The sequence below is a fragment of the Sander vitreus genome, chromosome 4, assembly GCF_031162955.1.
Source record: "Sander vitreus isolate 19-12246 chromosome 4, sanVit1, whole genome shotgun sequence".
Taxonomy (NCBI): Eukaryota; Metazoa; Chordata; class Actinopteri; order Perciformes; family Percidae; genus Sander; species Sander vitreus.
Genome location: NC_135858.1, coordinates 17,986,178 through 18,010,322, shown reverse-complemented (window position 1 = coordinate 18,010,322; position 24,145 = coordinate 17,986,178). Strand labels below are relative to the sequence as shown.

At 39.2% G+C, this 24,145-nt stretch overlaps 1 protein-coding gene across 2 annotated transcripts in view; it reads right to left on the bottom strand.

The window, feature by feature from the left end:
- kcnab2a (potassium voltage-gated channel subfamily A regulatory beta subunit 2a) overlaps window positions 1-24,145 on the bottom strand; it is a 102,467-nt gene that overhangs the window by 43,037 nt on the left and 35,285 nt on the right. The window contains exon 2 of one of the 2 annotated variants that reach the window (XM_078248825.1): window positions 17,338-17,505. In XM_078248825.1, coding sequence (XP_078104951.1) covers window positions 17,338-17,414 — 77 coding nt within the window. In that variant the 5' untranslated portion in view covers window positions 17,415-17,505. Of the gene's footprint in view, window positions 1-7,942; window positions 8,314-17,337; window positions 17,506-24,145 lie in introns of those variants that run through there. The other variant, XM_078248822.1, reaches the window with a different exon arrangement.

Genomic DNA, 24,145 nt, shown 5'->3' with positions numbered 1-24,145 from the left:
CTAACATACAAACATACACACATTCTTTCAGACATAAAGAAAAAAACACAGTTAATACAGGCAGTCACAAAAGTACATGTGAGGAAGAGCAATGTTAACATAGCTGTAAAGCATTAAAGGGGTGGTTCAGAATTTTGGACATAGGACCTCATTTTAGTTAGCCGGTGTGTTATTTATCAGTGGAGACAGTTTACACTAACAGTAACACTTTTCATCCAGTCCTTCCAGTTGCAGAGTTCGCTGGTGATAGGCTAGCGCAAGTCAACAGTATCTGCTAGCCTGCCACTAAATGCAATCTTACACACACTCCATAGTACACCCGAGGCAAATATATTATAACGCCAGACTAATCGATGTAAATGTCTGTTGATAGAATAATGTTAGAATTAAAACTACCCTTGCATCGCATTACAATAGTTATACTTTGTTCCCTGTAGTTGGTAGCATAGGCTACAGCAGTGGCGAAGTGATATTACCTAGGCTACTGAGAAATCTGGTTTACATGACAATCACGCAAGTTTATTTACCTGCCGCTGTGAGCTCAAACTAATTCCCCTCTGCCAGGCTATAACTCACATAACGTTACCGGTACATGAAAGCACACAGGTCAGCAATTACCTAAAGTTAGTGGTTAGCCCAGCCAGGTATCTACCAAGAGTGTAGCTATACCGTTCGCTAACGTTGTCACTCTCCACAATGCATTGAACAGTAACGTTCCACTAACGTTATCGGTCTCAATCTATCAGTAGCAGCTAAGCTAACGTTATGAAAGGGACTAGTTTTATTAGCTAGAGTAGCCTACCGAAAGTTATTACCTGTTCATCAGTAGCTGTTGTTGCATCTAGAAAGACGGATGGAACTGCATTCGTGGTCAGCGACTTATGGTCCTTTAGATTGTGGGGTTTTTCCAAAGTTGTCTGGTCTAAAATGATCACTACACATTTGCCAGTTGAGTAGGGTCTCCGCCGGTATCTTGATGTCCAAGCCAGCAGCTACTAGGTTTCCCGACTGGAGTGCGCTTCTCTGTTTACTTTATGGCGCAGTACTACTAACCGGAGCGAAGTAAAATCTGCTAAAAAAAAAAAGCTGCTGAGAAACTAGTTCCTCAAAATGTAATGCAATCATTGAGATGCAAGGGTAGTTATTTCTAACATTATTTTATCAACAGACATTTACATCGATAGTCAATAGGTGTTATAATTTATTTGCCTCAGGTGTACTATGGAGTGTGTAAGACTGCTTTTAGTGGCAGGCTAGCAGATACTGTTGATTTGCGCTAGCCTAGCACCAGCGAACTCTGCAACTGGAAGGACTGGATGAAAAGTGTTGAAAACTGTCTCCACTGATAAATAACACACCGGCTAACTAAAATGAGGTCCTATGTCCAAAATTCTGAACCACCCCTTTAATGCTTTACAGCTATCTATTCCTCAAGAATTTACTTGAAACATGAAGTCATTGATGACAATTTCAGGTTACAACCCTCTTGTGGCATAATTCAAGGTAAAACTATACACATGGCCAATTCAAGAATCTAAAAACAATGTAATAACCTTAAACTGTGATCATGGGGACATCTTGTTGAGCTGTCATAAATAAGAGACTTACATTGAAATACAACAACGGCCAAAACTAAATAGAATTGTGTAATCCCTGGCATCACGGCCTCTTGTGCCCACACAACACTTTTGACTAGAACATTTTTGACAGGCTGTCAGACTAGGCTAGACAGAGATCTGAAGGGGTCACCACTGGAAACGAAATCTATATCACTCCAAATACCTAAACATCATCTCCCACTCCTGTGACAAAGATATTAAGAGCTGATGATTCCTACCAGAATTCGGCCCATTTGGACGAAAACCCATTTGATGCAAATGCATCTAAAGTTCTGTAAAAGCATCCTGCAGGTGCACAGAAAAACTACAGACAATGCCTACAGAGCTGAATTGGGCCAATTCCCATTATTCATCAAAATTAAAAAAAAACAGCATCAAATATTGGCTACATTTAAAAAGTGACCCCCACTCATATTAGCAGAAAGCCCTGGAAGGCCAAGAGCTGAGCAAAGAAAAGAGCCCCCTCACTCAGCTGGTCCTGACGCTCAGTCTGGGAACTAATCAATAAGGGTTAACCAAATTATAACTAGAGATGGTCCGATACCATTTTTTGCTTCCCGATACCGATTCCGATACCTGAACTTGCGTATCGGCCGATACCGAGTACCGATCTGATACCAGTGTGTCATATATTTTATTATGTTTTAAGAACTGTATACTACTATCCCTGTATTCATGTGATATTATTTCTATCTTTGTTGTCGGTCTGGCTCAGGTTAAACTCTTTGTGAAACATGAATGCCACAGAACATTCTTTTAGTATGCAGTTTGACAGTCAGTTATAACGGAAAAAGAACATAAATAAACTACTTTAACGTATTTGTTCTTTAGGGCTTTATTACGTAGTATCAGATCGGTGCATTAACTCCAGTACTTCCCGATACCAGCGTTTTAGGCAGTATCGGAGCCGATACGGATACTGGTATCGGTACATCTCTAATTATAACACAACAGAAACAAAACATCACCAATTGGAACACATAAACAAAAGCACAAAGCAAAATGCTGTGCTTTCATGGCCCCTAAAGAGATAGTACAGTGTGACAGACTACCTGACCTCAGTGTCTGACATGAAGCAAAGAGCAACCTTGACCAAGTACAGACTCAGTGAGCACAACCTGGCCATCGAGATAGGCCGCTACAAAAAACAATCATGGCTCCCCAAAGTGGAGCGCTTCTACCAGCTGTGCAAGAAAGACAAAGCCGAGACAGAGCTGCACTTCCTGACAGAATGCACAAAACTGCAGCCAGTCCGAACTAAATATTTCCCCAAATTCAAACACAAACACCCTACATTTGACCAAATGACCGACATAAATAAAATGCCAATCCTGTTGGGAGAGCACACAGAGAGCTGCAGTCTAGCAGCAGAGTATGTCTTTACCTGCCATAGTCAGTCAGTCAGTCAGTCACACACACACACACACACACACACGTAATATTCTTGTTTTCATGTTGTTGCTGATATCCATCAGTTATGTTATGCTGTTACATTTTACTGACCTAATTGTTGCTGTTGAACAAATTTTAACATGTTTTATTGTCTGCATCCTACTGTAAAAATGTACGTAAATGTGTATGTTTCCCTGTTTACTATGTGCTTTAGCAATACTGTGTGTAAATATGGTCGTGCTAATGAAGCCTTTTTTAATTGAACTTCTGCAGTTCTCATCAATGTAGTAGGCAGTGGATTTGAGGTAAAATAGTGGATTAACAGGTTAAGCTTCGGCCCATTTAGCTGTATCCAGCTGCAGCTGTGGATACGAGCCTGTTGCTAAATTTAGCTCTGGAGTAGGGGATCGCCTGAAGAAAAAACATCACAGTCGCCTGGGCTGACACACATGCTGCTGAGGCTGAGAAATATATAGTTTACAGTGGCTCGGTGCAGATTTATATACTCACGGGTTTTGTGTGTGTGTGTGTGTGTGTGTGTATATATATACACATTAAGTGAAAAATAAGTGAAAGAGATCGGTAAAGTGTGTGTTAAAGTAAGAAAGAGAGACACAAATTTTAGGACATGTCTAAGTGATGCTTCATACTACACAATATATTGTTTTTTTAGCGTCACTATCAACTGGTGCAAAACACATATCGCAAAAGGCTGTAACATATCGCAAAAGACATTCCCGAGATTTTAGTTAGTTAGATTTTACTGTTAGTTGAAAGAAAATATCAGTAGATAACTGCACTTTATAATGTAACTCATTCTTTTTTTAGTAGTGCATTTTATAGTCAGTTCAATGTTTAATAAAAGAATGTTGGAAATTATTTCCTTTTATTTGATTTAAATTGAACAAGCATTTGTTGTATTTTAGCAGAATATTGAAAGCAGCAGAAACGAAGAACTGAGTTCACTTTAATATCTGTTTATTTATTGCAAGTAATATCGTTATCTCAATGTAAAAAATGTTACCGCATATTTTCCTCATATCGTGCAGCCCTACTTTAGAGGAAATCAATTCATAAGAAATAAGAAGCATTGCTCCATGCTGCCACCTAGTGACAGGGCTGCTTTTACATGCTTTAAGTCATAGGTTGGTCTAGTTTCAATACCTGGCTAAGCTCAGTAGAAACTGATAAATATTTAAATTAGTTGGTCAGGATGTTCAGCAGTGTAGAGTGCAAAGAGTGATGCAATCATTGTGCTCAGTGAATATTATGACACTGGGTGCAGTGGGAGGCCTTTGGAAAATCTATCAGCTGTTAAAGTGGAACATCAGCACCATCTATTGGGGACCAGGTGTAATTAACGCTAATGCTACTTATCACAAGATGACTCAGTGGATGTAATATACAGTAATAGTACATTCTGCAAATTGAAAATACATGCTTCAGCTTGCTTAACAGACATAATCAAACCTCAACTATGTAATTGCTGTATTTACTTTTTCTTTGTTTTGTTGAGGAAAAACTAACGTGAACAATATAGAACATTTTAGAATTTCTGTCCATGTGTGCTTAAACTTGCATTAGATCTATGATATGATATCTATGATATATGCAAATATTTTGATAAACAATCATTCAGTTTTTCAGGGGCTCATTCATTTTTCCAGCAAAACTGTCTGTCATTCTCTAGTTGCAGCTTCTCGAAATGTGAGAATTTGCTGCTTCTCTTAATTTGATCTCATTGTAACTGAATACATTTGGGGTTTGGACTATTAATCAGACAAAACAAAACATTTGAAGACATCCCCTTGGGCTCTGACTTTTTAGGCTAAAGATCGGTTGATTAAACCATAATGAAAGTAATCATGAGTTACAGCCCTAACCTTCATTGATCATTAATTTTTTTTTTAAACAAACAACAAATCAAATGACTTCATTATAGAAGTCATAGTGGTAAAATGACAGAAAATGAACACCCATCATTGGAGTTCTACTGGAGCTATTCTTTTGTTTTGGTATTACTATGTGGCTGAGTCTAAGCTGCTGTAATCATCCCCAGATGTTTCCAGCACAGAATGCTCTTTTAAACCCACTGTGCACTACCTGACCAATACTAAACGGCAGACAGAAAAAGTGTCTGGTGAACATAGTTTAGAATCTAGCAGTTAAACACACATTCTCAGAATTTAAGATAATCATATATATATATATATATATATATATATATATATATATATATATATATATATATATATATATATATATATATATATATATATATATATATACACACACACACACCTTTTTTTATTCAAAGGATCCAAGATATAATGTGTCCACCTGTACATCAAAGCTTTCCACAATAAGCAGGAAAGGCGCACTGAACATCTAGGAACAGTTATGGTCAAGCTCTAGGCATGTATGAACGTCTAAGTGGAGATCATTTCCATTTCCATTAGTTTTAAGTCACTCCAGAAATCTATACTCCTCAGGTCAACATCCATATAGCTCAAACACGAGACACAAGGCTTCCTGTCTCGCCTCACTGAACTCAAGCTGGCTACTTTACCCGCTGCCTGGCTCTTTCAGTCGGAGGACATGGACACTAGGGAAAGTTCTCCGTCTTCCAAATGGTAGTGTTTTGTTTCAAGGGCAACATAATGGAAATAGAGTAATTACTTTCCTTAATTTGAATTACACAATATTTACATAGCTTAAAACCATATGATCAGGAATATTTCCACTAGTCCTCATTCACAATGACTAGTATGAGTATTAGATAAAAGACTAATAATTATGTCTTATTGAAGTAATGTTGATTATGCTCATTTAGAGCAGGGAAAATGAACCCTGTGCCTTTTAGTGGTGTAAAAGAATATCTCTGGTTATAGAAGGTCTGCAAAAACAAAGGAAAAAAAAAGTGTCCAAGTATGAGTGCAGAGTAGTGAGCACGACAGAGAGTTAAAAAGAAGCAGGAGACAGACTACAATACAACCTTTTTGCTTGTGTTTGTTGGAGAAGGTGATGGCAGTGCTAAGAATGTCTAAATGCAGCTTAGTATTAATGCTGGCCTTCCTTCCTAACCGCAAACCTGAAATAATGATGAGTTTGAGGCAGAGGTCACAGGAACTTGCTGACCCAATTACAGCACTAATTACAGAATTGCGGGCGATCACGCTACAAGGAACAGCGGATCTTTGCAGGTACTTCCTCTTTAGAGGAGCAACCACTCCTGTGGTAAATGCCAATACCTGTGGCAAAATACAACACCACAAATAAATAACATAAATCACACTTAGATTCTTTACTATGTCCGTTAGATTAAACAGAAGCATTACTATTACAGCATTACTATTACCGATATGTAACCAGTATTGATGGTTACTGTAGGAGGCTCTCTGAGGTTTGTAAGCAAAGAACCGCACATGCTCTTTGCAATATTAAACTCCCGTTCTACACACAAGCTCGTAAAGCTGCAGCCAAGCCTGTCACGGGCCAGTGACTGAGCATATTTACAACAGGGAGGTAACTACGAGAGAGAAATAATGCCAGCACAGTGGTGACATACAACACTGCCTGTAGATGACAGTAAAACGTGTCACCCCAGACGTGGCAACAGCAGCCAGCTATACCTGCGTTCTAGTCAATGGTCTCAGTCAAAAACAACAGCAGCCATGCCTGTGTGTGATGAAAGCTATCCATGTCGACAACAATGACAACATCAGTGTAACAGGGTTTTTATTAGGCAACACAACAGCCGCTCAGCCTGCTGCATGAGCTCAATCCTTTGAACAGCAACAGTCCGTAAAATAGGCTGTTTGGTTTGCTGGCACTGTGTCAATGACAGACAAAATGAGCAAATGTTTCAAATTGTATCTCTTCATCTGCCTTGATGGTGCTTTTCATACTTATTGTTAGTGCATCTATAACTAATCTTTGAAGATATGAGATGAATACATATCAATTCAAGTCTTTGCCTTTTGAACTAAAGCATGGCGTACTGACAAAAATCACACAAAAGTTTTGACACACTGCTTTGATACGGCATCGGTGTTGTGACGATATTTCGCATATCAATATCCAAAACATCAACTTTTTTTAAATGGTCTAAGAAAAATGTAAACGTAATCAATAGTTTACATATTTAAAGAAATGGGTGAATCTTCTCAACCCATAAAGGAATACTTAATCCTTTGTTTGTGTCAACAATTGGAAATTACAAAAATTGGAAATACACTTGCCAAGAAGGCATGAGATGTCAATCCTCCCTCTAGTTACAATATTCAATTAAGATCAGAAAACACTACCAGTCAGACCAAGCCAATATTTTAACCTATATTGTAATAACAGCCAAAATCATACACTATATTTAGTCTAATATTACTATATGTATATTTTCGACATCTCCCAGTTTTACTCTGAAATTACAGAGTTATTTCCGTTTCAGTAGCTCTTTGTGGAGCAGAATTCTCTGTACAGTAAACAGGAAAGCCAGAGAACAAGGGAGAGTATCTTTGTGATCAAGGGGAAAAAGAAAAGAAAGTCTGAGCGAGATTTTAAGGGGCCAGGTAACTCCTTACGGAGCAGTCTGTCCTTCCCATGTAGTTGGGCAAATATGCCACCGACCTAGATGATTAAAATAAAACCTGAGCCCCAGTACCTTTGCATGATTGCAGCAGTCTGACCAGAGGACAGAGGAAAACTATAGTAATATTAACAACGAGACACATTAATATGTTTCTGATGACGGCATTTATCTAAATAAAATCAACAGCAAAGGTACAGAACTCAACAAAAACACCTGTTCAGTAGACGCTCAAGTATCTGACCTCCCTGACCATAAAGCTGCTCTCGTCTGCTGGTTCTCAGACCCACCACTGTCCAGGTCCCGGGAGTATCCGAATCCCTGTCAAGCTCTGCCCTTCTCTTACCTGTACTTCATGCCTGTCTGATAGGATACACACTCCTCCAGGGCCAGGCCATTCATCTTCAGGAAGTCTTCCATGTTCTTAATCCGAGCGGCGACTCTTTGATCCCGGAGTCTCTGCAGCTCAGCCGGGTCGGGGGGCCTGGCCGGTGGCTGATTCAGCCCCTGGTCCGAGTGGTAGCGATTGATCCCGCTCCGGATGCTCTCGCTGTATGACATAGACAGCATCTTGCCGCTGCCACTGCTGCTGCTCTTTCGAACACCGCTGCTTGCCGCTGCCGGTTTGGGGATCTGCAGGTTTTCAGGAGGACAGTAACTGGACTTGCGCCTGCCGGGAGGCCCCCGGGGGCCACTAGCGTACCCTCCCGCAAACATGCCCCCACCCCCCCTTCTTCCAATTCTTCTTCCTTGTGATGCTGAGGCAACCCGTGCAGTAAAGATTAAAGTAGGGACGTGGACGGAGCAAGGAGCCGGCAGAGCACAGCCACCTCCTTAAATAGCACCTGCTCCCATAAAAAGCTCTCCTGCTTGGGGCAGCACACGGCCATGCATCCTGTAATCAGAGTCGCACAACATAGCCCCGCACCACCCTCCCCTGACAGGTACACAATGGCAGGGTTACACTGATAGGGAGCATTCAGGTGACTTGATGGTGATTAAGGAGCAGGACCAAAGAAGACACATGCTGCCTGCGAATGGGAGGCATTCAAACATGCACCAAGCAAGAGGGGATGATCTGGTCTCACTTCTTAATTCTGACTGGACTAAGAGGGAGAGCCAAGAGACAAACTTTCTCAGAGTAGTCAACAATATAATTTGAATGCCTCTCACAAAAAAAAGGCACAACAAGCCCATCTGGACTAAAAAGAAACAGAAAACCCGATGGGCACAAGTGCTAAAATAATCCCCAAACAACTGCACAATCTCTATTGTAGAGTTGGGCTTTATTTCAGGTTCAGGGAGCTTAAAGTGACGGTGATTCCCATTTCAAATTGTTTTTAGTTTTAACCATGTAGTCTTTATTCTTCTGTTAAACACTTACTTTTGCGTTACGTACGTTTGAGTTATTCGATTCCATTAAGCTTCAGATGTACAGAGCGTTGTGCTGAATTTAACCAACAGAGGGCAGCACTGTGTCAGTTGAACCATCACTACAAAAATGAAACTTAATGCTGCACTCCTGAGCACTGGCAACAAAGCCACTTTCTTGATAAAGGCAATGAACTGTATGACACTGGGACTGCAATTGTATTTTAGTTATGACTATAAATATGACTTCTATGAAAATATAAAATGTAGAGAACAGTGTAACAATTATATTTACATAAAAAACAAGAAGATTTCAGCCATTTATAAAAACATTTGTCTGAGAAAAGAACCCATTAAAAAATGCTGAAACTACATTGCAGGATAATCTCTTTCTTAGTTCTATCTCATTATAAAACATGGACATATACCCTATATCCATGTTCATGATTTTGAGATTATGTGATAATAGCCAAATAATGCATTAAATATTAACAAAAGACACATGACGACGACTTTCTGGCCTAATATAACAGATCCATCTGAAAATACTTAAAATATATAATAGTGATATTTAGTCTGGCATTTTAATATTGGCAATTTAAATAATTACTCAAATAAAAATGCAATGTATCCTATAATCTGTACCCTGAACAATAATTACATGTTGATCAGTTTGGGCCACTGTCAATGCAGAGTTTCTTCTTTATAACTACCTGAGAATAAGGAAATTATATTAATTTTACTGCTGGTTTGAAACATACTATAAACCCTAAACTGTATTAATTTGACAAATACAACACTTAAAAACTTTGTTTGCCTCTGTAAAAAAAACAAAAAAAAAACAGGGGTCCATTTCAGGAAGGAGGTTTAACAAACTGAGTGTAACCCTGAACTCTGAGTTGATTACCCTGAGATGGGAAACGCTGGTTTTTGGTTCCAGAACAGCTGATTTGAGTTAATCAATCAACTCGGAGTAGGTTGACTCAGAGCTAAGCGCATGCACCACCACAATAAAAAGGCAGCATGAATGGAGCCATGATACTACGATTCACCATGGTAACAACCACAAACAAACTGGTCGGCGGAAATACTCATGCGCACATACAGCGAGTTTGAACATGTATTTCGTTAAAAAAGCAACACAGCGGCTGCTGTAAAAGAGAGAGAATTGGTGTGGGAGAAAATTGCTGCTCGATTCAATGCGTAAGCATTGACAGTGTATTCATTTCATATTTAATCACAGGTAACCTATAATATTACTGGTGAAAACTGGAATGGTATTACACCTATTTCATTTAGGTGCAATCCTGCGGGCAAAAAAGTAAGATACTAATCCCATTCTGAGCCTGCAGCACCATGATTATTAACAGAAATATAATTTATAATCATTTAATTATTTTTAATGGCTCTCACTGGTTTGTGTCCAGGGAACACTACAAAAACATTAAAAAAAAAAAATGTTTCAGAGCGAGGCACACTTTTCTGACGACTCTGCATGCAGTGGCTTTACTAATATGATCCGCATCACCAATGTTGTAAAGAAAACTGCAATTTGCAAAAAAATAAAAAATAATGTGACACAAAGAATCTGCCGGGATGTTAAAGCATGTCCACGATGGTGGATGTTAGTGATATGAGGAGGGATAAGGTATCTACATATCTAATCGACTGTGAAGAAAATACCTCTCAAATCGGTTATCTGGAAATGAAAATACATCTAGTAGGGACTCATATCTCCTCCCGACGTAAACTCTCTGTGAAGTAGGCCTAATACAGCTTTTTCATCAACAGGATCGTCAACAAAAGGACATGCAATGTTTGAGAAAAAAATGTTTTATAATCTGCCCAACATAAACCAGTACGTTTTTTTATTCATGCAGATAAACTGCGCTAAAATGCGCCTGATACAGACTGAATGAATGAATGAGGAAATGAAAGAGCGCTGTGTCAGAGGGAGGAGACAGAGAAACTCAAGGTTTATTGAAGAAAACCTGCTCCCGACCAGATTAGGTTCACAGACTCAGTTACCATAGTAACTGACTCTGAGGTTAAGTTACCTCTCTTTCTGAAACGGGATGGAGTTACCCCTCTCTCTCAGGTTTGATTAACCTCTCTTTCTGAAACGGAAAACCGATGATACGAGTTTCCCTCATCTCAGGGTTAACAAACCTAAACCTGCTTTCTGAAACGGACCCCAGCACACACGGCCACCATAACACTGACATCAAACCTCCATTTAAAACTAAGATGTGGAAATAAACTAATTTTAAATCTAACAACTATTTCAACATACAGACTGTAAAAACCTTAAAACAGTAATTGAAAAGAAAAGATAAGTCAAACCGTTGACGCCATCATGACATGACATGGATCGCTCTCACAAGTTCTATATTTAATTCCCAAATAGTTCTCCCGAACAGCTGGTTACCTCCTTAGATACAGAAGACATAAATAAAGGAGGAGACTTCAAGCTAGGCAGCATGCATCCACACACCCACACACACTCCTCATCACTCTGCCAACCCCTTACACACAAACCATACACACTCCTGATGTGGTCATGAGTGTAAATTTGTCCTCAAACTCACCCGATTTCTTGTGTGTCGGCTCATGAGCGAGGTTGTGGAATGCCAGTCTGCTCTTATAAACACACACTGCAGACAGTGATGAAGCGGGTCTACCCAAACTGGGAGTGTCTTACTAGGAAACGTCTAAACCAATTAGTGAATAAGAGAGTGCATTCCTGCCCTCCCCTCACCACTTGGACCATACTCTATCACCACAACCAACACCTCTCCCCCTCCTCTCTCTGTGAGAACTCATGGAAGAAATCCATTTATGTCGTTTAGTGGCCCGTCTTGTTTTTGCTAACCGCAGCAAATATCATCCCTGAATAATTCACAAAAGCTTTCGCACTAAAAGCCTCTGATAGTTGTTCCACAGGAAAGAACACTAAGAGCTGGACAATAATGAGGGCCTGAGCGTTGTGTGCACATGAAACACACACACACAAACTTACACAGTATCAAGTGAACACCATACCGTACGTATGCACACAGACAGACAAAAAACACCAAGCATGTTCAAGTACTCTCTAACCAAGAAATTATGAAAAGTGCAATGGTTAAGCACGCCTTGCTGCATCTCTCTCCAACACAGGCTTGTGTTCAGGTCAAGGTCAGAATCAGAGTGGGTCACATGATAATGACTCTGAACACAGAGCTGTCAGGCAGACACCTGTATACATGTAGCTGCTCTATACTGGCCTTATTAGTTACACAAAGGAAAGTTCAAATATATTTTACCATCATCTCTGACAACTACTAAAACACTAATAGATACCTCTGTATAATTCATATGAGTCTAGACAATTATAGTACAATAACAGCCACTGAGTGCATACACATTTGGCAGTACAAAGTAATCCATGGTTTTTGCAGCGGTTACCAAGTAAACTTAAAAAAGCACTTTTTAAAGACCTTTACAATGCCACATATAATGCAATTTAAAACCTGTTTCACTGTTATGGTACAAAAAAGCCGGTCTGTTTGGATATGCTGCCATTGCCCAAGTGCACATGACCTACCACTTGAGTTGGTCATTATGTTTGCAGCATTAAGGGGGATATGACAATTTAGGTTCTAACCCACCTGGACAATACAGATGTTTCCTAGTAACAGAGTTCACCTTCAAATCAACTTTGTGAGTTTAAAAAATCCTTACATTTCAGTAGTTAAACTCCACTTTGTAAAATCATGTTTTTCTTGAAATCTGTTTATTGTAAAGGGACTTTACACAGACTTAGTTATTTACCAAGCTGGTACTACCTTGGCCAGGTCAAGTTGGGGCTTACCAAAATCAGCAAGCTCAAGAGGTTGAAATATGATAAACTAAACTAAACTGTACATATACCTATGACACCTGGGATGCATTAAATTAAGGACTTGCTTCTTCTTTTACATTATCTATTTTCCCCTAACCCATACACATAGGACATATAGAGCACAGAAGACAACAACCTTAATTATTGGAAAGCACTCAGTCCCCTAGAAACTGTAAAATGGTTTAACGATAGGCAAAAGCGGAAATACTACACTAAAAGCATTCTTAGTACAGAATCATAAAGACTCTTAATAGATCATGTCGCCTACACATAGAATAGTAAGGATCTACAACTCGTGCTGGAGAATAAAACAATACAGGATACAATAATCTAAATATTGTCAACATGATTGCAGACTTGAACTCCTTTCAGACTTCATTTGCATCCTAGTGAGTAGTAGTAGCAAGTATGCTAGCCATCATACACTCTGTGTGTTACAATGTTGAGATGAGTGAAAATAATAAAAAATTCCCTTCCCAGCATCAACCCGTTTGGCTGTCAGAGTGATAGACAGACAAAGACAGGGGGCTTAATCGATCCCCCTCATGTAGGGAAGCAGCTAGTGGGATGGTTTGCACTTTAAAAGACAGAATTGTGCAAGGCGCCAAGATAAAAATCAGATAGTGAGCTCATTACAAGCACATCCACATAGTCAGGGTTTTTTTTATATCTAGATCAGCAGAATAAGGTCTGATATCAGATCATATAACATGATCCTACTCATAAGCAGCAGAAAGACTGACCATCTAAAGTGCACAGTATTGAAGAAGTGAGTCCCAGCAACCCTTCTCTAAGAGAACATTGTCTCATCCCTGACAGATAAGGTTGAACTCAGGTCAAAAAGGTTTATTGTTTAATATAGTAATGATGAATAAACAAAATGACTATCTGCTTAATCATGCCTAAGTAAAAGACAAAAAAAAGGTGTCTACAAATCGGTTCTGACAAGAGATTCTTAATCATATTTTGAAGTTTGACAAGAACAGTGGGTGTCTCGAGTGTCACTGCTGAAAGAAACAGTGAAAAAACGACAACACAACATTACAAAACTCAGACAGTTATTGCTGATTCAAAGGTTTTGTGAGCAACCATGTAAGAAAATCCATCATCACCCCGATCAGGTTTAAGCTGGATAGTGCATTGCCAGCTAAATAGTAGATGATAAGTGTTATCTATGCTGCAGAGGTTTACTAATGGATGTATGGTTTTAAATGACAGAACAGCAAAGACTCTACAGCAAGGTTATTATAGTGAAATTAAACAATAACCAAACACAAAATGTAATAAATACATAATGCACACACACACATACATATACATACACACACACATAGACACACACATATACATATATATATATATATATATATATATACACACACACACATATATTTTTAAAAAATCCATACTGTACACACACACATACAAAAAAAAAACATACATAAAAGAAAATGCTTCACCTAAACCCTGCTTTGTGACAACAAATTGGCAGACTCAGAGACAAACAGGTACCTGTAGAACTGCAGCTGTCGTTTGGGGCTCCCATAACGAGCGCTGAAGACAGGGCAAAGGAGGAAAAAGGAAAGCTTTGATTAATATAAGCAGAAAAAGGAAGAAGTTAGTAGCGGATGAAATTTGATAGAGACATTAAGGTGACAGAAGATGTTGACTAATAGCCAAAGACACTACAAAATGTGGAAGAGAGAAGAAGAAGGAAATAAAAAATAGATTATTAGAAATGACACAGATATTGTTTATTAAATATAGCATTTACAAAGCAGTGTTTGTTCAAAATGTTCAACGGATTAAATTATGTATTCTGGAAATGTCTGAGCAATATGACCTTAACACACAATCACTGCATAGTCTAAACAAAAAGAGTTATCCTACTACATTAAAATTGCAGTTAGTAGTGCATGTTTGAAGACAAAATAAAAAAATCCTCCAGGTGTTTTCAGAAATCCTAAATTTTACAAGATCTGAAAATTACAACAAAAAAAACTCTTACCGTATGTTTCCTGACTTGTGTACAAAACTGCATCTTAATTACATTCAGTTACCTGATCTCAGAGTATCTTACTCCGATCAAACTATGAGGGGGTAAACTGGATAAGAAACAATTTCAGATATGTTAAGATATTGCATATTACAATTTACACACACATATATATATATATATATATATATATATAAATAAAAGATGTCTTTTCCTTTAATGCGTGCCAGTAAGGTTAGGTACAGACAAGTACAAGCCAAACAGCACTCCATTAGCAGTTTTGAAATTAAGTGTGTGCCAACAACACAAGTTATGATGTTTGAGTTCATTGAGCACAACATTTTTTTTCTAATCATAGTTTATTAATCTACTTTAAAAACACACTGTATATACTGTAGTTCCTAGTTATACTTTTTTTTTTCAAATAGAGCTCTCAAGTTTAGACTAGAAATCACTTAGCTTGGCAAAGCCCTAGTTGAATCTGCCACCTGCACCTCTGAGGAATCATTGTGTATTAAGCAAGACACAACAACATCCATTACCTATTTCATATAGATATTCATATAGAGTGCTTCCCTCAATAAAACTTTAAAGTGTAAACGCATGTGCTAATGCAAAATACCAAAAGTCATACATGACAACAGAAAAAATAGTAACTATAAAACAGAATTGTAATATTCCATTTTCACATAAATATTTGACAGGGAGTCGATGTCCTGAGTGTTACCCAGGCATTATGGGGCTGCTATACTGTGTCCCACATCTTCCCAGTGAAGGTAAATCAAAATGTTACGTAAAAATCCCACATTTATTGTTATGTTACTCAAGTAAAAGTCAAGAGTCCAAATAGCTTTAATAAAGTATTGCAAAACCTAAAGCTGACAGCCACTGCTGCCCATCTGGCCATAATCGAGGCAATGTGAAACACGCCATAAAGCCACTTGAGAAGAAGAATGGAACAGATGCTTTTTAAGATGATGGGTCTGTTGCACCACATGGTGGCGAAGCGTCAGAGTGCAGGATTAGGTTGGGGGTCAGTAGTCTTATGTCCATGACGTTCTACTTCTGGGGCTGCTCCGTTGCCGACGGAAATCCCAGTCACAGTAATAACGACCAATTTGACACAATGTTCTAACATTCAGCAATTTTAGTTGCTTACGTTTCAATTTGGGTTATAATCTGCGCTATGAAATTACGAACTTCTTCTCTTTCTCTGGGGACTACAAACGTTCAAGTCCCTTGAACCTGTAAATGTTTTTCCTATGTCACTAACAGACAAGTTCGCAAACTCTCACTTGAAGCACCAAAAGTGATTTTTTTTATTGTCATAATTTTTAGCGGGGCTTAGATGAAATTTAGGGGGGGGCTTGAGCCCCCCTAAAAAGGGTCTAAAATCGCCCATGATACACATGTTCCACCAAAACAAGTTCCTTCCCGAGGCTATTTTGCCAGTGCTCCGTACGGCAATTAGGACTGCCCAAGACGATTGCGATTGGTTTAAAGAAATGCCAATAAACCAGAGAACGTTTTTCTCCCATCACGGAATGCTGTGTGGACTAGCCAGACCCTCCTCCGCAGCGCTGGAGGTAGGTCTGGCAATGCAAGACTAGGGGGTCAGGCACGTAATGGTTAAACCACTACGGAATAAACATTAATCGTGATTTCCTTGGTAGTGACCTAAACAACGGCAAGTTTGCATGTGTATGTGTGACAGAAAGACAGTTTGTGTACTTATTCTTGGTTGCACTTCAATAATTCTTTAGGGGTCCGTGTTTGGCTTGTTTTGTGGAGATCACAACACACTTCATAAACATATTTCACCTAATAGTAATTGACCAAACATTTTGACTGCTGCAAGGTTTTAGGTGATAATTAGAGTAACTATGAGTCGCTGAGTGAACAAACCTAAATGTTTGTTTAGCACAGTATGGAAACCACTTACTATGATTTATTTGTTTCCACTGAAACAGTGTTGCACACCAGACAGCAACACAGGTTAAGGGTTGAATGTACTAAGCAAGCAGATTGGCAAAGTGCAGCAGCATGAGCATGATAAAGTAATATTTTTTGGGTTGCTTTGCAGTGTAGGCAGTTGTTGCCAATGATGGAATAGCAACTTTTTCTGCAGGCGTTTCCGCCATTAAATAAGGCTTTCACCATCTGAAGGGACATGCATCTGCATTTGTTGAACAGCCAATAGGAAAGCCCTCTCTCTAAAATGATCTGTGATTGGCCAAAGTCTTTCGTCAGAGGCTAGATTTTCTAAAGCCTGAAAACGGAGCCAAGAGGAGGTGCAGAAGTCTAGTTGTCTCTCAGACCACTTAAATTACAATATGCTGAAAGGTCATTATGGAATGTTTGCCCATTGAAGCAAAAAACCTTCCTACCCCAGCTTTAATTGATACATCCTCAGTAACTGGAATGCGAGCATACATGCAAATGTACGGAAATGGGTTGTGTCTGTGTACATAGTATACGCCCATAAACTCACCTGTAGATCATGCCCGGTGAGCCAGTCTGTCGGAGGGAGAGGCGAGCAGGGGAGTCTGTGGTAGATTCAGGATACATGGAGGCAGGAGGGAGGGGGTGTGGCCAGCCTGCCGGGGGTGGTGTTCTTTCACTGGGACCTCAGGGTACAGTTTATTACCAATCAGGGCCTCTGGAAAAGGAGAGACAGTATCCTTGTATTAGTCAGTGGCTGGGTTTTTGTTTCTGCAACAATATAACCAGCGTTTTCTGACACACACACACACACACACACACACACAATAGTTGACCAGCCCTCTCAACTGTACTTGGCCCACTCATTTTTCATGTTTTATTTACCATTCATCTAACTATGTATCTATCATTACAACAAAACCCCCATACTAAGCTATATAAAAAATAAGCCATACTATGAAGATCCCCACAGCCCTTAGTCTAGCCCTATTTCACATCTGTGGGTAACAATGCACCCACAATCAGGGTCAGAAGAATGAAAAGGCTACTCCCACCCAACCAGTAAAATGGTAATTCACATATCTAAGGCCAAATGTCTTAATATTTTAATGCTGTTAATCTGTCACATCACTTTCAAGAATTGTGGTCAAACATATCATTTTTACCCATTTATTCTCCTCAGTAAGATATCATATTAATCACAGTAATGGACTGCATAGATTGGAGAAGACTGAGGCAAAAAGTAAGGTAACAACAGGTTATGCCATGAGATTTCTCACATTAATTGTCCACAATTTCCACATATCCGCTTCAGTAACCAGTTAGGCATGTTCAACCACTAACACTAAAAGACTGCCAATGAAAATATCTTGTGTATTTGATAAGGATCAACACGTCCAATATCAGGTCAGGAGCATAAGTAGGTATTTAAACAATATCAGGGAGACTGGGCTCCACAATGACCCTGCCTGGAATGATACAACCGGCCGGGCCATCTAGTTCATCAATGGCCATTTGGTCTAAAGCAAGGTGGATCTCAAGTCTCTTCTAAGCAAAGAGTAGTGCACGGGTAGTGCAGCATGTAGAGGTGGTAAATTTCGGGCAAAACCACAAAGTCCATCAGCTAACCTAATTTGCTTTAAACACAATTTCAAATGATGCAGCATGGAAGATTACCAAAAGGTGATCTGATAAATGTGCCACTTGTGAGACCATGTCACTTTTGTTTTGGTCTTTGTTTACTTGTAATTTTGGAACTGAACATCAATATAAAACTATATTAAGTAAAACATGAACTTGAGAATTATAGTGAGGAAGAGAGGGGTTAAGTAAATTTGTTTGACATTGTATCACCTTTTTCAAAGGATTGCTACATGCCTCCACCACTAGATGGAGTCATGTCCTCACTCTGCGGACATGAGCTGAATAAATAAATGAGACCAATGTAACCTCTGTAGTTTCTCACAGCTGTGAGTTAAAGATTTTAACATCTTTGCAGTAAAGGCTTGGTATACCAGTCTGGAATACATCTACGTATTAAGAGAGAAGCATAATCGCATCACAACACAGAAAAATACTCTGGTCCTTCGGTAAAATACAGCACAAAGCCAGGCAGACAACATGCAGCCCACATACTGTATATTAAGATCTTGATTCTACTTTATCATCCTGGTGTACTGTAAATGTGTGTGTGCACATCACGACAGCAAACCGTGGCTGATCCACTGCTAAGAGACTTCATTCTATTAATAATTCAAAGTGTCTGGCCACTGCTGTAGAGAGGGCTATAGGAAGAAAGCTGGGCATCATTGAGGGCTAGGTGGGTCATTACTTAGGTTTAAAGATTAACACAAGTTTTTAATACCTCATCAGAACATTTCAAGTCAACATTATGGCGTAAGAGGGAGGGGAGTGGTACTGCTGATATTTTAGCCCAGTTTACTCGAGTGGATAAAATCAAATGAGGAGAGCCGCAGAGAGAGTGGCATCTATGTCACCCTGACAAAGCCTTGAGCTGAGCAGAACATGCTACCCTATTTCACCAGTGGCTGCACTCACATGAGTCATGGCTTGTAACTGACATCATAATGATAACATGAAGGTGACTTTCTCTTCCCATCAATTTCCCAGGCGGCAAATAAGGTACCTCATGTTCCCAAGGACTTATTTAACGCTCCCTGCCCATTCATTTCAATTATGACGCAATGGAACACCGGTCAGACCTGCTATCAGGTGATGATGATGGCATGACCCTGATGGGTAAAAAGATCTGCTAAATCATCTTGGATCATCTGTCATTGATGCAGATCAAAGGATACAGTGGGTTGAGTGGGGGGCTATGAAAGCACTTCAAGTAGTAGGGTATATTGTAAGGAATTTCTGCTTTCCTCTGGTAGTAACTCAAACTATCCACTAAGTTAATCACATACACAACCACTGCCTTATCATAACTGCTGGCAGCAGCACTAGTTATAATATTATCCTTTTTATATTGTAAGATTATTTTTAAGTTTTACGCAGCAAGGGCATGATACTGATCCAAATAGAAGATGCCGATGATTTTAACAAGCCAGACACAATCAAATTCCAACACAATAAGAACATACTCAAACTCATGCATAGTGTTGCAGTTAAAGTTGCATTTGGGTCCATTTGTACTGTAGTTTTGCTCAATTATACAAAAAAGATAGTCACGCAAACTATGTTATATCTAGTGAACAACAATTATTGGTCAACACCTAAACTTTAACATTAGGCAATTACCAGCCCCATTACATCACAAAACAAAAACCCTACAGTGGAGTGCCTTGAAGTGAACAGCGGAGTGGAACCTGACCTGTTCAGTAAGTGAATGTTTGCATAAATTAGGGCCAGTGCCTACTTTTGCCCTCTCTACAGTTTAATGTAGTAGGTTATCGGCTGTTTTAGCGTTAAGATACTGTACAAAACATTTTGTGTTTACACCTGATCACTGACTGTGGCACAATGCAGAGCAATGCACCAGTCCCTCACAGAGACAATGCCTGTAGTGAGCTGCAGTTGGAGAGGATGCTGCTGCTGCTGACTGCAGCAATGCGGTACACTACAGGCTCGTCCTGGCTCAAGTTAAGAGGACTCAGATTTACTGCACTAATGGTCCAAGGTGCACTTTGCAGATTAAAACTGCAGAGAGACAAAGAGATAGACACACGAAGCACAAAGAAAATTGCAGAGTGAAAGGAGTCAATATTGGAGTACAACAGCCCTGTTTCCTGTCTGTTGATTAAGATATACATTCAACATAAAAAAAAGTATAACTATGCTTGCTGTGAAACAACACTGTCATCTGCTCCCGTTAACATTTCTTCTTTATTGCAAGTATAATGTTTTGAGCCCAAATTGGCTCTCTGTCAAATACAGAGGAATCCATCAGTGTCATCTGATGAGCCTTCAAAAATGTACAGTACCTCTCACCGGTACCCTGCAGCAGGTTAGCAACCCGCCCACACCAACGCAGCCGCTTGCATTTTTTAAGTAGTGTCATTGTTTATCTGAACATGGCCGGAAGCATCGAGAGTTACGTGTTTTCAAAGTGTGTAACATATCATTTCAAATTGCCTTACTGCAATACAGCACACAGGAATGAGCACTATTCATCAGCATAAATAAAAATAAACCATTCTAGCATGAAGGCTGCAGGGTAATGAAATATTTCTAATCAGCTTATATTATTTAGCACTGATCAGGGTCATTACATCATCATTAGTAGTATTATGTACTCATTGGTTACCTTTAAACATCACAAAAATATATTCCAAAATCATTACATATGATTTTTGACAGTTAATTGAAACCTTCAGTTTTTAGTAAATGTTCTCAATAATAGTGGCCAATGTTATATCCAATGTCTTGTTCAGTACAGATCTTAGTCTCAATAACTTCATTTTTAGGATCCTAATCTTATGTTTGTTCTGGTCATATATTTGGGTAAAAAAAAAAATGAACTTCAAGGATTTTTTAAATTGTCAAATATGGATATCAGTATCTGATTTAAAAACGGGCTGTAATAGAAACTACAGATGTATTACATTACAGCCAGAGGGGGGTGGTAGTCAAAGAAGAAAAATTGGGTAGAATCAGGGAGATGTTGCCTTGTTGTATCTGATCAACTGAAGCCATTAAAAACACATGCAGCTCTATAGGCCCTGTTAAGCTTGTCTCATACACCCCAATCTCTTCCAAACAAAATGCAAAATTGAGTCACAAAAGGCTGCTCTTCACTCTTTCCATCTATAAATCCACCTACACCCAGCCTAAGTGAATTCCCTCTTGAGACAGGGCTTACGTGAGCAAGGCAAGCAGGCAGGCAGTGCTGGCCTGGAAAGCACAGCACGGTGTTGTGTAGTATGTTGGCAGCTGCGGAAAACACACAGACCCGAGCAGATGGCTGCAGAAGAGGGAGACAGGCTAACAGACAAGAACTGCCAGGGATATCCTACATGGGAGATCAGTCAGGCAGAGAGAAGCAAACCCAACCTCGTTCTCCATCAGGCTACAAAGAGGATTCAGACGGAATCTCCTCTTCTTTTTTTAGTGACATCTATCCAAGGATGAAAGTCAAAACCATGTAAAGATGTGATCCATTGCGGAGCATCATCTTTACTCTCATCAGACAGTTTGTGGTTTCATAAATGGTTTCCTCTCTGTTAAGCTGTGGAGGGCCCTTGATTATAGAAACAGTGCAGGTCACTGGCTGCCAACAGAGAAAAAAGCTAGCAGCAATTTGCATGAATCGCCTATTTATACAGCAAACTTCTGATATAAATCCTCCTCCTCCCAGTTAAAAGAAATTAAAAGCGCAACTGAGAGTTCATTAAATTTTAGGACAGCTGCAGCTGTTTTACACACAGAGGTTTATCACGTTATGATAAACTTTAAACCCTGCCCATCGTCAGCTGCTTTGACTGAGCCTAGAGGTCAGCTGCAAAGGTCTAATGTAGAGCATCAAACATTGAAGTTATAATCCTCAAGACTTATTACGTAAAACCTCATTTTTGATACTATTTAGCAACAGTCATGTAATAACGCAGTGGTCAGTCAGGTGCAGCCTCAAGTACAATGTATGCAGTTTCTCTTTAAAAAATAATTTAGTACATTAGTACATACATTTAAAAACTATTTTCTTTAGATAATGCTATATTTCCTCATTTTGATCCTGCTCCATGACCCATCCATGTCCAGAAACCTTACCTAAAAAAGTAAGGCAAAAATATAACCAAGCTTTTTGCTTTTCCCAAAGCTTTTGTGTATAAATAAGCCATGCAGTAACCCTATGAGGTGTAATGCATATTTCCTACTAGCTGGTTATTATACAGTATGAGATGTATGGTCCCAGGTTGCCTGTATCACTGACAGCATAAAGATGAACCTGCATCTTTATGTCCTTGCTCAACATTTCCTTTATGCTCATTAAAATGCGGTGCTTCAGAAGCTCCTACAGAAATACCATCCATTACAAACACAAATCAGGTTTACAGATCACCTGGAAATATGAAAAGATTGAGTAGCATATCACAAGCGAGTTGGCAAGGGACTGTACTGCTAACTTGGGCCTGTGAAGCTAAAATGTAGCTTTTGCTTGCACTGCAGGGAAAGAACATGCTGCAGTGAACCAGGCACACCGAGTGGCACACTGCAGTGGAAATATATAACCATCTTCCTCTTGTTCTGGGTCCATCCCAGCTCCGTCTGCACACCAAAGACAAATAAAGACAATGACAATTAGGGCTTTTATGAAGGGTTTCTGTCTCGTGCCGGCTTCACAACCCTGCACTTCGCAAATGGTTTTTGAACTGAAAGTGTCCAAATAGACTGAGGAGCTTTAGGTTGAATCATGTATACATTTTATATATATATAAAAAAGGTCATTTTTTTTAGTGGTGACTTTATATTAATTTTATTTCTTTTAAATTCAATAAGCAATTTGTAGTATTTAGCAGAATACTGAAAGCAGCAGAAATGCAGAACTGAGTACACTTCAAAATCTGTTTATTTATCGCAAGTAATATTGTTAGCGCAATATTCAATAACGTTATCGCATATTTTCCTCATATCGTGCAGCCCTAATGTGCTCCGACTTGTATTCAAGTAGATAGGTAGTGCTTTCAGACCACTCTCCACACACTTTAAAAGCACCACTATCTTCACATGAACTGTGTCCTTGTCTTTCTGCCAGATTTTCATGCCTGTTTAAATAACTCTAAGCACCCATTCAGAAATGTAAGATTACCAATACATTTTACTTTTTTTTCACAGTACACATACTACTTTCTCTAAGCTTTACATCCCAGATTCCTGTCACTATGCATATCTTCCCCCGTTTTTTTTTTTTTTTTTATCCTTGTTGAAGTACTACATATGAGCATGAGCAGGCTGTACGTTAAGTACAATATTTAGTTAAATATTAAGTTGTGCATAGATGAGAAGAAAGCAATCATGTTGATACAAAAACATAGCTGGGCCGAGGGACAGAGAGGGGTGAAGTTGATCAATACATCTAAGTCCAGACTGTCATCAGGGAGGATCCAGAGGACAGCAGTAAAACTATAATAATACCAGTAGTTTAATACTGCACAACACATACATTTACTTTTTCAACAACAAACTTTTGTTTTATAGATTATATAATTTAATATATAAATTATAGAGTGTGGTCTAGACCTACTCCATCTGTAAAGTGTCCTGAGATAATTTCTGTTATGATTTGACACTATAAATAAAATGTAATTGAATTGAACTTAATGGCCCAGTTGCAGTGCCCAAGACGACTGTTTCCCCTCCCCACTCCCCCGCGCTTACACTGCAATAAAACAATCAGG